The 16580-nt window shown below is 42.6% G+C and overlaps 1 protein-coding gene across 7 annotated transcripts in view; it reads left to right on the top strand.

The window, feature by feature from the left end:
• The window catches only part of SMG7 (SMG7 nonsense mediated mRNA decay factor), a 103313-nt gene that overhangs the window by 61537 nt on the left and 25196 nt on the right, over window positions 1-16580 (top strand). For all 7 annotated transcript variants that reach the window (XM_032772948.2, XM_032772952.2, XM_032772949.2 and 4 more), the window contains 4 exons: window positions 6470-6540; window positions 6899-6959; window positions 7996-8115; window positions 10838-11267. In XM_032772948.2, the coding sequence (XP_032628839.1) occupies window positions 6470-6540; window positions 6899-6959; window positions 7996-8115; window positions 10838-11267 (682 nt within the window). The remainder of the gene's footprint in view (window positions 1-6469; window positions 6541-6898; window positions 6960-7995; window positions 8116-10837; window positions 11268-16580) is intronic.

Below are 16580 nucleotides of genomic sequence, written 5' to 3'. Positions count from 1 at the left end.
CTCTGTCCGATTCCCCTCTCATCCCCGGATACTGAGACTAATGTGTGCTTTCCCCTAATATCCTTGAAGGACCTGAGAAAACAGAGGCAAGATGTTGGCTCAATTGTGATAGCCCCTGCATGGGTCAAGGAGTTCCAGTATTCAGCTCTGGAACCTCTCTGTGGAGCCCCAAATCACTTTGTCTGTCCTGTGCAACATAGTCTCTCCTTTTTAGGACCTCTATAACATTAAAAGGTTGATGGATCTCCTCCTTTGAGTGCTTAGTAATCTCTTCCCTCTGCCACCTAGCTATGAAGACTGCCTTTCTAGTAGCCATTACGTCTGTTTGAAGGGTAGTAGAGATTCAGGCCCTCAGGACAGGGCGTCCTTACACTGTGTTTCATAAGGAAAGGGTCACTCTCAGGTCTCATCCCAAGTTCTTGCCCAAATTTGTTTTAAAATGTTTGTGTATAAATTTATTCATCTTTGTTTTCTTCCGCAAGCCTCACTCAGTCTCAGGGGAAACTAAATTTCATACACTTAAGGTAGTCTTACAATCTCTTTAATACATCAACAGGACAAAAATATTTTAGGACATACCTAAACTGTGGCCTTTGTAGAGAAAATGAGTGAAGGGTTAGGCACTATCCTCTGAGATCGTTAGCTCATCTTCAACTGTATAAGAACATATTATGAGTGAGTTAGATCCACCTAGCTGCATTAGAGCTCATTCTGCTAGACATCAGGTATCCTCTGCTAACTGTTCCTGTGTCTGAAGTTTGTATGGTGGTCTGCATGCATGGTTCACTCATTTACAAGACATTATTCTTTGGTAGAGGCTTCCAGATCAGATGCTGCTTATTTTAGGGCTGTTCTCCATTCATTGTTCAAGTAGGACTCCTAGTACCCACATCCAAGCTAACAGACAACTGCTCTCTGTCACCTAGAGTAGAATTCATGTGGACGGTCACTCAAAGAAGAGAGAGAGAATGGTTACTTCCATTACAGTAACTTACATGAGCTCCTCGAGATGTATTGTCCACCTAGATTCCATGACCTGCACTCCTTCCCCACTACTATGGAGTCCTACTCCTCTATGGCTCTGAACTGGTGAAGGAACTCAGGGACACTTGGGTCTTCTCTGCTGTTTATGCCTTTGGGTGAAGGTATATGAGCATGTAGGGGACAAGCACAGCCCAAACAAACACTGCTGGCCAAAAGAGTCCAATCGTGCACATGAGCACCAGGAGTAGAATCCATTTTGACAACCTATCTCTAACAACCATACTTACTGTAAGGTAAGTAATTCATTCTTTCAAAATGATCTTTGATAGTAAAAAATTTTTCCCTGTTTGGATACCTCCTTCATCCATCAGGCTTGATCTTTTTCCCTCCTTCTGTCAGAACAGATGAACGTGTACTATTCCTTTTTTCCCTCAAAATAAGAAGCCCTGAATTCTACTGTGAAAAGGTAGGACACAGAGCCCTACTTAAAAATCCCTCACTTTCGCTCAATTTGTCTACATGCTCCTATTCTCGTAGTGAAGGGGCAACATCAACTTGATCATACCAGTCTGATTGTTATACTTTCAGTAGTTGCAAGCAACAGCTAAGATTAAGGTATCTGAAAACTTGGTGAAATAACTTTATTTTTTCTCTCTAGTTCAAGTTGTGCATTTGACAGCTCTTTGTAGTCAGTGTCTCTTTGCTGAAAACTCATAAACAGGGAACAAACTCACAATATTTTTAAAAGAATTAAATAGACATTCTGTTAAAGTCCTGTATCCTAGGATTTTAATAAATTTGTCAATTTTAAAAAATTCAAGCTGACCATGTCTTTAAAGTTTTTCTCACAGTACTGCTAAGAACAAAAAGCTTCCTTTAGGATAAAAATTTTTTGCCTTTTTTCCCTTTCATTGGTTCTCCTGAAATATGTTGTGTCCCTCCATCTCTGTAACACTCTAGTGCAGTGGTTCTTAACCTGTGGTCTGCGGATTATGTCTAATGGGTCCATGAAAGACTTGCACTGAAAACTGACTGAACAGAATTCAACTGTATATACAGACAATAGATTTCTAAAGGGGTCCGCACTTCCATTAGAAATGTTCAAAGGGGTCCACAAATGAAAAAGTTTGAGAACCATTGTCCTACTCAACTTCTGAGGCCTTCCTATTATATAGTAAGGCTGCAAGTATCCCTGTCCTATTTATTTGAAAACATCTCCATCGGTCTTAACTGTACTTATTCTTGGACTCAGTGGGGAAATAATCCTTGTACTTTAACATGCAGATTTAGAATTTTCTGTTCTCTGAAAAATGCAGAAATACACAAGTTCCCAACCCTTAAGGTTTATGTTCTTTTTCTTGTAGATAATTGATCTTACCTTAAATGGCTGATACAGATTTTTCTTCTGCTGAAACCATTTTACCCCAAGGCAGAAATCTTTAGTCCCAGATGGGAAAAGAAATATTCATAAAATATATCAATTCTAGTGTGTGGTTTTTCACAATCTGGTTCCTGGCCACCTCTATCTGTTGCCTGAAGACAGCAGCCAGTGCACTTTGGAAACTATTTTAAGTAGGCCTCCTAAGTTTGTTTTGTTTTTTAACATTTTACTCACATACCAGACTCCAAAATAGCTAAAGCAGAGATCTACAGTTAGTAAAGATTTTATTAATTTATTTCAAAAGGCATGTTGAAAGTATGGCAAATATCATGGATGAGAACTACACTGATGATATTTATACTCCATATAGACGAGCGGACTCACCCCTGCGGCACCTCCTGCTGGTGACTTCCGGGAATTAGCTCGATTCAGCTCTGGAGCGCCCTCTGCAGGCTGGTGATCCACCTGTCCTCTGGGCCCCGTGTCCCTCCCTGGACCCGGTGCCCTTTTACATGGGTTGCTGCCCCCTGGCAGTAACCCCTTTCTCTCAGGGTCTCCCCTCCCCAGGGAACCCCCACCCTCTATCCCCATCTTGCCTCAGTATATGGCTACTGCCAGTCATTGTCTAGCCCCACGCCCTGAAGCAGACTGCAGTATCAGCCTACTTATCACTGGCAAGGAGGGTTTGGACCTGCTGCCTTGGCCTATCCCTGGGCTGTCCTCCGCAACCCCCAGTACCTATTAGCCCAATGCTAGGCTGCAGCCTGGGGCTTTCCAGGCGAGAGCTCCCCAGCTCCTCTGCCTTTCCCCAGCCCTTCTTCACTCAGGTACCTTATATCCAGCTCCCTGCAGCCAGGCCCATTTCCCTCTATAGCTAGAGAGAGACTGTCTTGGCTTCTGGCTCACAGCCTCTTATAGGGGTCAGCTGGGCCTGATTGGAACATGGCCACAGCTGAGCCTACTTTCCCCAATTAGCCTAGGCTTCTTGCTTCAGCCTAAAGGCTGCTTTCTCCAGCCACAGCCCCTTCCCAGGGCTGTTTTTAATCCCTTTAGGGCAAGAGCAGGGGTCCGCCCTGCTACACTCCACCTCTGTCCCCCTCACGCCCTACCAGACAAACAGAATGAGGGTTTGTTACTTAGTTTAGATCTAAGAGGATTTGATGGACTTACAAAATCAACATTTTTACATCCACCAATCTCAGTAGCCATTCGGGAAAGGTCACCGACCTACCTTTAGGATACATGTTTGTGTTTCAATCATGTGTTAGATAATGACAGATTTACTGAAAAAGGCCAGATTCATTCTGAGAGCTCTGGGCATACCTTTGACATAGAATGCCTATTGCTTTCACTGAACTGATGCCAGTTACTACAGGATATCAATGTTAATCCCAGGCATTGACTGCCAGAGGGAAAGGGAGATGAGGGGGTCTGTCACAGGAGGCAAGTGAACTGCAATATAAATATTACTGGTACACTTGTAAAGTTTAAGTCCTGTGGGATACTGACAAATTAGGCACAATCAGAATTCAAAATGGACTAGTGTTCTTTAATCTCTGCTCCTCGCCTCACTACCTTGAGGCAATAAAACTTGGGGGTTGTTTGGTGAAACTGCCTAGAATATAGTAGGAAATACTTTCTCCTTCATCTGACATGTAACTTGTCTTTCTTTTACTGGTGCCAGCCCCTTGCACATTTGGTGCACACTGTACTTGGTAGTTAACACTGGAAGTGAAAAGATACTAACTCCTGTTCTGTAGCTCAGTTTGCAAGTGTTTGTCTATGAGAGGAGCCATAGAACTGGAAGGAGTCTCCAGGCCAGAGCCATGCTTGCAGAGACAGAGTTTTAAGAATTCCTTGAGCTCAGTTGTAGGGGTGAGAGGTGGATTGTGAAACATGAGATGGGATCAGAATGCAGGTTATTTCCAATATGGCTACTGCAGGAGTCCATGCTGCAGGATGTGTTTTACAGGCTATTCAGGTTTTTTAAGTCTCCGCAAGTAACTGCTGGAGTCACTAAATTCTTCTGTGAAAACAAAGCTTGCAGCTCTGTTAACCAATCTGCTCAAGTTCAAGGTGGCTGTAGGCTCTGTCAGTACAGCTAATGGTGTTTTGTAAGCTCCTTTACCTGCACCATTCTGGTTAAAGGAGGTTAGGCTTCTCTGAGTAATTCTTGATTTATCTGGTCTTCATTTCAACCTGTATTGTTTCACTGAATTTAAATACATCACTCTTGCTTCACTCCTATAACTATAGGACAGTGTAGCTGGAAGAAAATAATATAGAGAATTTTCCCAATCAGTATTTTAAAATTAGACTGAGGAAATTCACAAACCTTGGCAAATCCTTACCCTGTATTTTAATGTGCTAAACTTACTAGAATGTTATAAAATTTCATACATTCTTACAAGCCCTATGCCAGGAGTGGCCAAACTGTGGCTTGTGACCCACAGTCGGCTCTTTTACCAGTAAGGGGCGGCTCGTGGAGCTCCATTCCCCCCAGTTCTCCACCTACCAGTCTCTGGGGGAGCAGCTTAGGCCGTCTGCCTTGCAGCAGGGTGGTAGGGTAGAGGCTTCTGTCCAGTGAGGAGAGGGGTCTCAGGGTTTCAGCCCCACAGAGTGCACCTCCTGGGGCTCAGGGCTTCAGCAGGAGCAGGGTTGAAGCACCAAGCCCCGTCTAGGTGTGCCATGGCTCTCAAACTTCTGAAGATTGTCGTATATGGCTCAGAGAGTCAGTAAGTTTGGCCACCCGTGCCCTATGCTCTACAAAAGCAGCCATACACTAGCACACATGCAGACTATATTTGCTACATAGAAGTCATCGGTTTAGCCACAGACCCAACTAGAATTCATCCTCCTGGTATATGCCTGTGTCTTACTCATCAGAACTTTTCTCCACATTCTTCCATTTCCACCACTACTGTGTATTTTTATATCTCACTATGAGTCAGATTTGGAGGGTTGGGGAGTGTAATAGTACTGTGCTCCATTCAGGCTCATCTAGCAATCCCAGAGTACCATGTGCTTGCAAAACAAGTAGCAAAATGGTTATCAGTAGTTGATTTTTAAGCCTGTTGATGGCAATTAAATGTTAACGCGCTATTGAGGTAATGGAGTATTTCACATCTCTAGTCAAGCTATTTTCAGACTGTCTGCAGACACAGCTTCACATATGAAAGATTATTTGCCAACTTATGCTTTCACTTACTTTAAAAAAATATCTGCAAAAACAGTTAGGGCCCCAGAGAATAAAGAGATACCACAGAGTGCTGAATCAGTCCAGTCCTTCCATCTCACTGTAGCCATGGCACCCATATGCCCACACTTGTGTACCTCACTACACATTTATTAAAAAGACCTGACTATCCATAGATATCCACTGTTTCCCCCTCTGTTGTAAAATCAGAGGACTTTATTTCATTCTCAAACAATTGCCTCATCTTATACATGCTCCATAGAGTAGGCCTCAGATTTGAAACTGAAACAGAGTGTTGTCTATGCAAAGTATTTTCAGTCATTGCACCAGCTTTAGCAGGGTATGCATGTAGAGTGAAGTTAGTTCAGTGTTCAACTTAAGTCCAACCTGAACTTAGGACTTCCTGGTGTTCCAGCATCTACTTCTAGAACTACAATATTCTGTTAAGGTTTTTAGAAGTAATGGGTCTGCCCAACCCTAACTATATCTTACAGAAGCATTTTGTCTTTGAACTGATTTTCAGATACGTTCTCTTGAAAAGAGTCAGCTTTGAACTGGAAAGTACGAACTACAAACAAATGCTGTGAACTCATTTCCCCTAGTTTAACACTTTAAAATCAAGTGACACCTGTGGTTTGTTTCTCTCTAGCTGGTACATGCACTTGCCATACTTCCAGAATTTGGAGACAAGAAACTGGGTTCTCTAGTTATCTTATACTGCCTTTTGAAAGAATTTTGCAGTAAGGGAGGGTTGGAAAAATCTTGATAGCCCAACTGCTTCCAAAAATGGATAACACTGAGTTGGTTTTCAACTCTGTCATAGGTCTCCATATTTAATTGGTACAATCAGTAGAATTCCAGTTCAGACATACCATGACAAGTGGAAACTATGTTATTTTGATTTCTAGCATTTGGCCATGGCTGATTTCTCTGCTAAACAGCTTCCAGCCCCACGAGGAAGATCTTTCCAGCACTAATGGTAAGGATGCCCTTAGACTGTGTTGTGTGAAAGGGAGGTGGGGGTGGGGGAGGAAGTGTCTCTAGCATCATTGGTGTTGGGGTATCATGATTGGATATGAAAGTAGAATAAAGCACCTTCCAGTATTAGTACACTTAGATTGTGAATATTTTACAAACTGCTCTTTTCTGTGCTGAGCATATTGTATTTCATTTTATCTATCCTTCACTGCCTGTAGATCCCACAGCATGAGCAGTACAGAATTTATCTAGGAGTGTGAGCTGTACTGTATGTGGTGACTGGATATCCATAACCTTACTGGTGCAGCATATTTCAGGCTTTGTTTACTGATATTCTTTCCTGTCTGATTGTTCACCAGCTACCCCACTTCCAGAGGAATTTGAGTTGCAGGGATTCTTGGCTCTGAGACCCTCATTCAGGTGAGTGGCAGCTGAAAGATGCTTTACCCATACTGGTGGTGAAGTACTGAGATGAAGACTTTGTGGTTGGGAGATACTGACATTCTGCACTAACCCTTTTTTCACAGCAAGTACATATGAATGTAGATCTCCTTACAAACTATTTTAATAAGTAAAAAGTGGTCTGCGTGCAGAACTTCAATCTCTCTAGTTTCATGATGAACTGGAGTCCATGTCCAGTATTAGACATGAGTAAAGTTTTGGAGGAAGGGAAAGGTGTTGGTTTTTGTTTTTTTTTTTAACACATTTGTATATAAAAACATGTAACATGGATGGGGTTCTTTTTTTCTGGTTTTAATGTTTAAATTTTCCTTCTTGCATTTTTCCTTCAATAGCCTTCAATCCAGCTTTGGAAACAGTGATGATCTTAAAGGAGAACTCACACTGAGAAATTGGGAAAAGAATATATTTATATGAAAAAACTACTTGGCCCTTTTGTTTCCTTTGCTGCTGTTGAAGTGGTGGGATTTTCTCCCTCTGAGCCTAACGTGTTCTTCAGTTTGATCGTGTAGCAAAGTAGTTCTCCTATGCCTGACATATGCATAATTTCCATAGTATCAGAGTACTAATAGCATTATGACTTCACTACAGGAGCCAGGAGGAGATGGCTAGTGAGGGGAAAATGTTGGTTTAAACAAATTAAACACCTTATGAAAAATTATTAAATCCAATTGCTTACTGTTAACCTTTATGCTTGTGGTCTTAATTAATATGAGGGTTTTTCCTAATATCATGCCCTCTTTTGTCATGTCATAAAGGACTTGACGTCTCTAACTTCCTTGCTTAATGTAGACCTTCTTTATTAAAGTAATACAACTGAAAATCCAATTCAGATATCTATAATTGTATTTAGGTTATTAAACCCTGCTGAAAATGAAACCTGCAATAGCTTTCTGTACAGTTCATCGTCCTTTTTGAAAGCCTCCGTTTGCCTTTACGGCACAAGAGGTAACTGAGATTAATTTTATTTTCCATTCTTTGTTTACGTCAACATTAGGAACTTGGATTTCTCCAAAGGCCACCAGGGGATTACAGGAGACAAAGAAGGGCAGCAGCGACGGGTACGGCAGCAACGACTGATCTTCACAGGAAAATGGATTGCTGACAACCAGCCAAGGTATCTATGCAGCTGCTGGTGCTCTCTCTCGCTCCTGTTGTATATTGTTCTTGCTGTAAAGCGTAGTCGTATTGACAGGTGCCAGAGATTTAACCATTTTGAGTGGAAATGTTGGTATGTTGCCATAGTGTATTGTAGAATACTACATGTTTATAGAATCATACAATCAAAAGGTTGGAAGGGACCTCATGAGGTCATCTAGTCCAACCGCCTGCTAAAGGCAGGACCATTTTCCCTAAATAATCCCAGCCAGGTGCGGTCCTAGCCAGACTTAAATAGCTCTAAATGAGATTACACACCCCCTAGACCCATTCCAATACTTCACCGCTCTCCTATCAGAAATTTTCTAATATCCAGCCTCGACCCCGCAACTGCCACTTCAAACATTGCTCTTTCTGTCCTCCGTACCACTGAAAGAACAGCCTACTCCTCCTCTGAGACTCCTTCAGTTGCAGGTGTCTATCAATCCCCTTATTTCTCTTCTGCAGCTAAAAAGCCCTCTTCATTCTCTTCAGAATCATGTGCTCTAGTCTCTAATGTTGTTGCCCGCTGTACTCTCCTCATTGTTCCACGTCCTTTTGAGTGTACGTCAAAAACGACACATATCCAGATCGGCCTCACATGCGAATAGAGGAAAACACATCCCTTATCGTCGCAACACTCTACTAATACAGCCATTGCTATTAGCTTTTTGCTGCAAGCACTGAGCTCATGTTCAACTTCCATCTCCAACCAAGATCTTTCTTCACACGCACTTTAGCCAAACAGCCCAGCCTGTAGAGGCATGGGTTTTTCTGTCCTAAGTGCAGGACTTGCACTTGTCCTTGTGAACTTCTTGAGGTTTCTTGTGCCGCACTTCTCCAATTTGTCTAAGCCTCTGAATCCATCCCTGCCCAGCGTCCACACCCCCACTTGGTGTATCTGCAAATTTACTAATGTGCAAGCTATCCATCATAGATCATATAAGACATTGAATAGACGGCGCCTAAGACAGACCCTGGGGCACACACTTACGTTGCCAACTAGAGATGTCCATTGAACTACCCGCGAGCCCGTTGATTACCATTTTCTATCCACTTCACAGTCCATTCCTCCAACCATACTTCCTTAGTTGCTGATGAGAACTGTTGGGAACGTGTCAAAGCCTTAAAAGTCAAGTATACACATCACAGCTTTGCCCATCCACAAGTCCATATCTCTCAAGAGCAATCAGGTTGTCAGGCATGATTACCTTGGAATCCATGCTGGGACTGCTTTGTACTCTTGTTCTCTAAGTGTCAGAGATTCTTAGCACCTGCTCCATGATTTTCGCGGATTGAGACTGATTGTCTTAGTTCCTGATCTCTTTCCCTTTAAGATAGTACTATAGTTCTTCTCCAGTCTGGACCTCTCCTGTTCCCAGAATTTTCAAAAATGGTTCACGGCTCTGCAACACATCACTAACTCCCTCAGCACCCGATGCATTCGTCGTCCATAGACTTGTGCACGTACTAACTTAAGATCCCTAACCTACCTCTGTCACAGTGGGTCGCTCTCCTCCTCTCCTCTCGCGTCCCCAGTGTAGTACCTGGATTGATCCGCCGTAAAGACTAATGAGAAGAATTGAGTACTTCAGCCTTTTCCATATCTTCCACCACTAGATACCGCTCATGATAAGGACTACACCCCTCCTATCCTCCTGTGCTTACATACTTGTAAATACCCCTTCCATTATCCTTCACATCCTTGCTATTTTGCAAACTCAAAGCCCTTTGCTTCTATCTACACTGCAGGCCCGACAATCAATCTTATATGCCTCCCCAGCATCGTCCACGCTTCCATTTTTGTAAGCTCCTCTGTCTTCAGCTACCACGAGTTCCCGCTAAGCCATTGCTGGGCACTTCTACGCTTGCTGTTCTTCTGAACATCGTAGGTATTTCTGTGCTCTTACAGTTCTTTTAAAAAACTCCAGCTCTCCTGACACCCATCCCTCAGTTCAGCTCCCAGAATCCTCCATATTTCTCTAATGAGACTGAAATCCTTTCAAATCAGGTTGCGCTGCTCTCTCCTCCTCTTACCAGGTTGAACTCTACCATGTCATGATCACTGCTGCCCAGGTTGCCGTTCACCCTTACTTCCCCGATCAACTCTTCTCTGTTTGTGAGCAGGAGGTCGAGAGGCGCAAGGCCCCTCGTTGGTTCCCCCAGCATTTGTACCAGGAAGTTGTCCTCAGCGATCTCCAAAAACTTCCTGGATTGCCTGTGCACTGCTGTATTTCTCTCCCAGTAAATGTTCTGTACTGTGGTAGTGACCAAAAAACACTGCACGAATGCATGGTGCTGATAATAGGCATTCGTGAAACTTGTAATCAGTGGAGAATACACAGTTTTTTAGATTTACCTGTTTGGGGCAGGGGTTGTCTATCTTCCTACATGGTAGTAAAGCATCTAGTACAATGGGACCTCTGAGTACTGCAGTGGTACAATTAAATAACAATACTGGCAATAGTATGTGAAGCGGTAGAGACTGGGTAAAGGTGGGTGGGTGTGCATATTGAAGAGTGCCATTGGCCCGGAAGGCATAATGTATTTTGTGTTATAAAGTTAGTACTGAGGCTGGGGGGTTCATGTGCTGGCTCCTTGCTCGTTGTGTATGTCATGCCATTATTATAGCCTGGGAAGATGGGTTACATGATTAAAACGACTACTACATGCTATTCAGTACCTTTTTTTCTTTTTTTTAGACTGTTTCAGTGTGAAAACGAAGTAGGAAAACTGTTGTTTTTGACAGAAATCCCAGAGTTGTTACTAGAGGATCCTAGTGAAGCCAAAGAGAGTCTCGTCCTACAAGAAACATCCATTGCAGAGCCACTGTCTACAGATGGGAGCCCAGGACTCAAATCAGTTCTGTCCACTGGCAGAAATCTTAGCAACTGTGACACTGGGGAGAAACCAATGGTCACATTCAAAGAGAACATTAAACCACGAGAGGTAAACAGAGAGCAGGGGCGAATCTATCCACCTAAAGATGTGGGTAGGGAAAGAAGGGACTATAGCAAAGGAATAACAGCTACTAAAAATGATGGAAAGAAAGACAACAAGAGAAAGAATGAAACCAAGAAATGCAGCTTGGAGAAGATGCAGGAGGCAGGAAAGCAGAATGTGGCAGTGCAGGTAAGGCATTCAGATTCTGAGTGCAGCGTCTGTCTCTTGCCTTTTTCTTAGATGGTAAGCTCTTTGGAGCAGGGATTGGCTTTTTGCATGTACAGCATCTAGCTGAAAGAAGCCCTAACTGAGGTCCTAGGTGCTATTTCTATGCAAATAGTTAATAATTGAAGAACAGCAACAGGCCTTATTTAGGGACTAGATATAAAAGTGATTCATGGCATTTCCTTACAGGTTTACTCTTGGGGGAAGGGAAGTAATGGATGGTGACCTGGTTGCTGTGTTCAGTGCCTCAAATTGTAGTTCTACACTGAAAAGTTACTAGTTAAAAATGGCACTTCTGACTTGACAGATCAGCTCCTCTACTATACACAAGGGCTTGTTTACTTTAGTGTCATACATTTCTACTAGGGCTGTCGATTAATCACTGTTAACTCAAGTGATTAACTTAAAAAAATTGGGATTCATCTCAGTTTTAATCACACTGTTAAACAATAGACTACCAGTTGAAAGTTAATAAATATTTTGGATGTTTTTCTACATTTTCAAATATTTGATTTCAATTTACAACACAGAATACAAAGTGGTCATTTTATATTATTTTTGATTACAGATAGTTGCACTGTAAAAATGTTAAACGAGAGAAACAGTATTTTTCAGTTCACCTCATACAAGTACTGTAGTGCAATCTCTTTATCTTGAAAGTTGAACTTACAAATGTACATTTTTTTTTTTGTTACATAAGTGCACTCAAAAACAAAGCAATGTAAAACTTTAGAGCCTGTAAGTCCTCACTCAGTCCTACTTCTTGTTCAGCCAGTCACTAAGACAAAAAAAGTTTGTTTACATGTACGGGAGATAATGTTGTCCACTTCTTATTTACAATGTCACCTGAAAATGAGAATAGGTGTTCACATGATAGTGTTGTAGCTGGGATTGCTAGGCATTTCCATGCCAGGTATGCTAAACATTCGTATGCCCTTTCATGCTTCCACCGCCATTCCAGAGGACATACTTCCATGCCGATGACGCTCTTAAAATAAATAATGCACTAATTAAATTGGTGACTGAACTCCTTGGGGGAGAATTGTATTTCTCCTGCTCTGTTTTACCTGCATTCTGCCATTTATTATGTCTTATGGCAGTCTCGGATGACGACCCAGCACTTATTGTTCAATTTAAGAACAATTTTACTGCAGATCTGACAAAATGCAAAGATGGTACCAAATGTGAGATTACTAAAGATAGCTACAGCACTTTACCCAAGGTTTAAGAATCTGAAGTGCCTTCCAAAATCTGAGAGAGATGAGGTGTGGAGCATGTTTTCAGAAATCTTAAAAGAGCAACACTCCAATGTGGAAACTACAGAAACACCCCCACTCCCCAGTGTAGACCAGGCCTGACTTGCAGAATCTTATTGCTTGTGGTTCATGAGCCAGCTAACACAGCTTGACTTTCAGATACCAGATTGTTGTAAGGCTGAGAGTTAATAAGCCACATTTTTTTACTTGTAACTGAGCATATTTGGTAAGGAGTCATTGATGGACTCAACCCTAGAACTCCTAATGCCAATTTTAGTACCACCTTTTTGTAGAGAACTGTTATGTTTTGAGGGATCCCCAAGATCTAGGAAAAATCACTTCAGCTATCTAGAAAAAGTGTGTGTGTATCAGATCCATCAGCTGCCTTTGCTACAGTATCTATGATGTTGATATAGCTCCTTTTTTGGCAGTGATTGATAGACTTACTCTGCGGTGATTCAATTTATTTTCTTTGAGGGAATCAGAGAGTGGCTTTGGACAACTGGTCTTCTGCTCATTCTCTTCTTAAGGCTTCCTTGAACATTCATACTTCATCTAATGCAGAATGTAGTATAGTTGTGTATCTGTATTCCAAAGATAACACTAGCATTTCATTTCTCGTTTCAATTCAAGGTGTTGATCTTGACACCTTAAGATGGCCAAGACTCAAACAATTAAAGACTGCATGTCTCCTCAGCACTCCCCTGACAGTTGAAATTCTGATGAGGGTCATGAGCTGACATGTCTCAGATTCAAACAGGGACTCTGGAGGCATAATCTTTTCAGTGGCATGTTGAGACTAGAGTTAAATTCCCTCTCTTTATTGGTCTGACAGCTTTAGTTTGACTTTAGGTCATTCTGCAAAGCCCATCTGTTTGCTCAGGCTTTCCCAGAAGGAACTGGTTAAAGTAGGGAGGATGGTGGTTCTTTTTGCGGTGGGGAGGTGAAGTACAGAAGAAATTGTCAATCTTACATTTTTGTTTTCATAAATTGTAAGTGAAGCACGGCTAGGAAGAATATGTTAGACATCACAAAAATAAACCTGGGGAAATTGGCTAAATACTAGGACAGATCTTTACAAATTCCAGTGAAATGGGAAGGATTACACTAAAAGATAACAAGGAATCCTTATGGCACCTTAGAGACTAACAGATTTATTTGGGCATAAGCTTCGTGGGCTATAACCAACTTAATCAGATGCATAGAGTGAAAAATACAGTAAGCAGGTATAACTATATAACACATGAAAAGATGGGAGTTGCCTTACCAAGTGGGGGGTCAGTGCTAACAAGGCCAATTCAGTCAAGGTGGATGTGGCCCATTCCCAACAGTTGACAAGAAGATCTGAGTATCAACAGAGGGAAAATTACTTTTTGTAATGACCCAGCCACTCCCGGTCTTTATTCAGGCCTAATTTGATGGTGTCAAGTTTGCAAATTAATTCCAGTTCTGCAGTTTCTCGTTGAAGTCTGGTTTTGAAGTTTTTTCATTTGAAGAATGGCCACTTTTAAGTCTTTTATTGAGTGTCCAAGGAGATTGAATTGCTCTCCTACTGGTTTTTGAATGTTATAATTCTTGATGTCTGATTTGTGTCCATTTATTCTTTTGTGTAGAGACTGTCCGATTTGGCCAATGTACATGGCAGAGGGGCATTGCTGGCACAGGATGGCATATATCACATTGATAGATATGAAAGTAAATGAGCCCCTGATGGTGTGGCTGATGTAGTTAGGTCCTATGATGATGTCCCTTGAATAGATGTGCAGACAGAGTTAGCAATGGGGTTTGTTGCAGGGGTGTGGGGTGTAGTTGCTGGTGAGTATTTGGAGGTCTGTCTGTACGCGAGGACTGGCCTGGCTCCTAAGATCTGTGAGAGTGAGGGATCATCTTGCATGATAGGTTGTAGATCAGTGATGATGCGCTGGAGAGGTTTTAGTTGAGGGCTTTGGTGATGGCTAGTGATGTTTTGTTACTTTCTTTGTTGGGCCTGTCCTGTAGTAGGTGACTTCTGGGTACCCTTCTGGCTCTGTCAATCTGGAATGGGCCATATTCACCCTGATTGAATTGGCCTCATTAGCACTGACCCCCCCCCCACTTGGTAAGGCAACTTCCATTTTTTCATGTGCTGTATATATTTATACCTACCTGCTGTATTTTTCACTCCATGCATCTGATGAAGTGGGTTATAGCCCACGAAAGCCTATATCCAATAAATTTGTTCTACATAGCTGAAGTTGACGTATCTTAGGTTGACTTACGTCGCATTCTCACAGCTTGGGGTTGACTGCTGTCGCTCCCCCGTTGACTCTGCTTCTGCCTCTCGCCACGGTGGAGTACAGAATTTGACAGCAGAGCAATTGGGGATCGATTTATCACATCTACACTAGACACGATAAATCGATCACTACCTGCCAATCCGGTGGGTAGTTTAGATATACCCAAAGTACCACAAAGTCTCCTCGTTGTTTTTGCTGATACAGACTAACACGGCTGTCACTAAAAGATAAACATACATAAGGAAAGGGAGAGTGCCTTAACTTACATTCCCTTCTAGCCCTCTCAGTGTACGAGTTACTTCAGCTTACTCAACTCACTCATCTAAACTCTCATCAGCTTACCATCATGTAATTTATACTGCTTTACCTGTGTCTGGGGCCCTTCCAAATTTACAGCCATGAAAAATGCATCATGGACTGTGAAATCTGGTCTCCCCCTGTGAAATCTGGTCTTTTGTGTGCTTTTACCCTATACTTCTGAATCTTGGCCCACTCAATTTAAGGAAATCAGAGTTGGTATACAATAACTAGTGTGGAAAGCCCAGAAAAGAGGGGTGTAGCTGGTAAAATAGGAGGGTGTAAGGAGTTGTTTGCTTAAGTGGCATGGTAGATTGCGCTTATTAGCAACTCTTTGACTGCCAGCAACTTTTTGCTGGCAGCCAATTATCAGAGAGTTGCTAATAAGCAGAAGGCAGATTTGCAAGGCAGCAGCCAGGGTAGAAAGCGTTGGGACATGCCTTTTCTGGATGTAGCCATGCAAACTTGACTCTGGCAGGGCAGCTTCAGTCTGGGACTTTCTATGGGGAGCTGAGGGGCTCATGAGGCTGCACCATACCTCTCCGTACACTCTCCATGAGTCAGGGATCAGCACATCCCAATGCTTTCTTCCTGGTATGCAGTCCCCTGGCAAGGCACAGGGAGAGGTACTCTATCATGCTGACGTCCGGGATGCAGCTCCCCTCCCTGTTACTGCTTTGCCCACAACCTCCCCGCCTATCCATAGCCCCTTATTGCCTGTGCAGGGAGGTTTGCTGGGCCGCAGCCTCAGAAGGAAGAACTGGGATGAGCTGAGCACTGGCAGCAGGCAGGTTTGGGGAATTGCAAGCAGGGAAGGCCTGTCCCACCACATCCTTTCCTGGCTGCAGCCTTGCAAATCTGCCTGTGGTGTGGGGCCTTTCTTTAAAATAAGGGATGTGGAGAGGGGTGCTAATAAGTGGCATGCCATTGCCAGTATCCAAATCCCATGAATACTGATGTTAATGAGAATGGATTTGGCAACACTTTACTGAGATGCATTAACTAGAAGTTGCTAACATCAGAATTGCCATTAAGTGGAATCTACTGTTTACCATCTTACAAATCACTTCTACATTTGGCCTACGTATCCAACTAGAAGTGGATGAGAGGCTAGTTGATAACTCTCACAGAAGGGGCTGGAAAAAAGTACAACTTACATCTACTTATATTGGCTCCTGAATTTGGCATAGAATCATAGAATATCAGGATTGGAAGGGACCTCAGGTTGTCATCTAGTCCAATCCCCTGCTCAAAACAGGACCAATTCCCAACTAAATCATCCCAAACAGGGCTTTGTCAAGTCTGACCTTAAAAACCTCTAAGGTAGGAGATTCCACCATCACCCTAGGTAACACATTCCAGTGCTTCACCGCCCTCCTAGTGAAAAAGTTTTTCCTAATATCCAACCTAAACCTCCCCCACTGCAACTTGAGACCATTATTCCTTGT

Source organism: Chelonoidis abingdonii, chromosome 7, assembly GCF_003597395.2.
Source record: "Chelonoidis abingdonii isolate Lonesome George chromosome 7, CheloAbing_2.0, whole genome shotgun sequence".
In the NCBI taxonomy this organism is placed as follows: Eukaryota; Metazoa; Chordata; order Testudines; family Testudinidae; genus Chelonoidis; species Chelonoidis abingdonii.
Note: the sequence above shows the minus strand (reverse complement) of the source record. Positions and strands in the feature narration are given on the sequence as shown.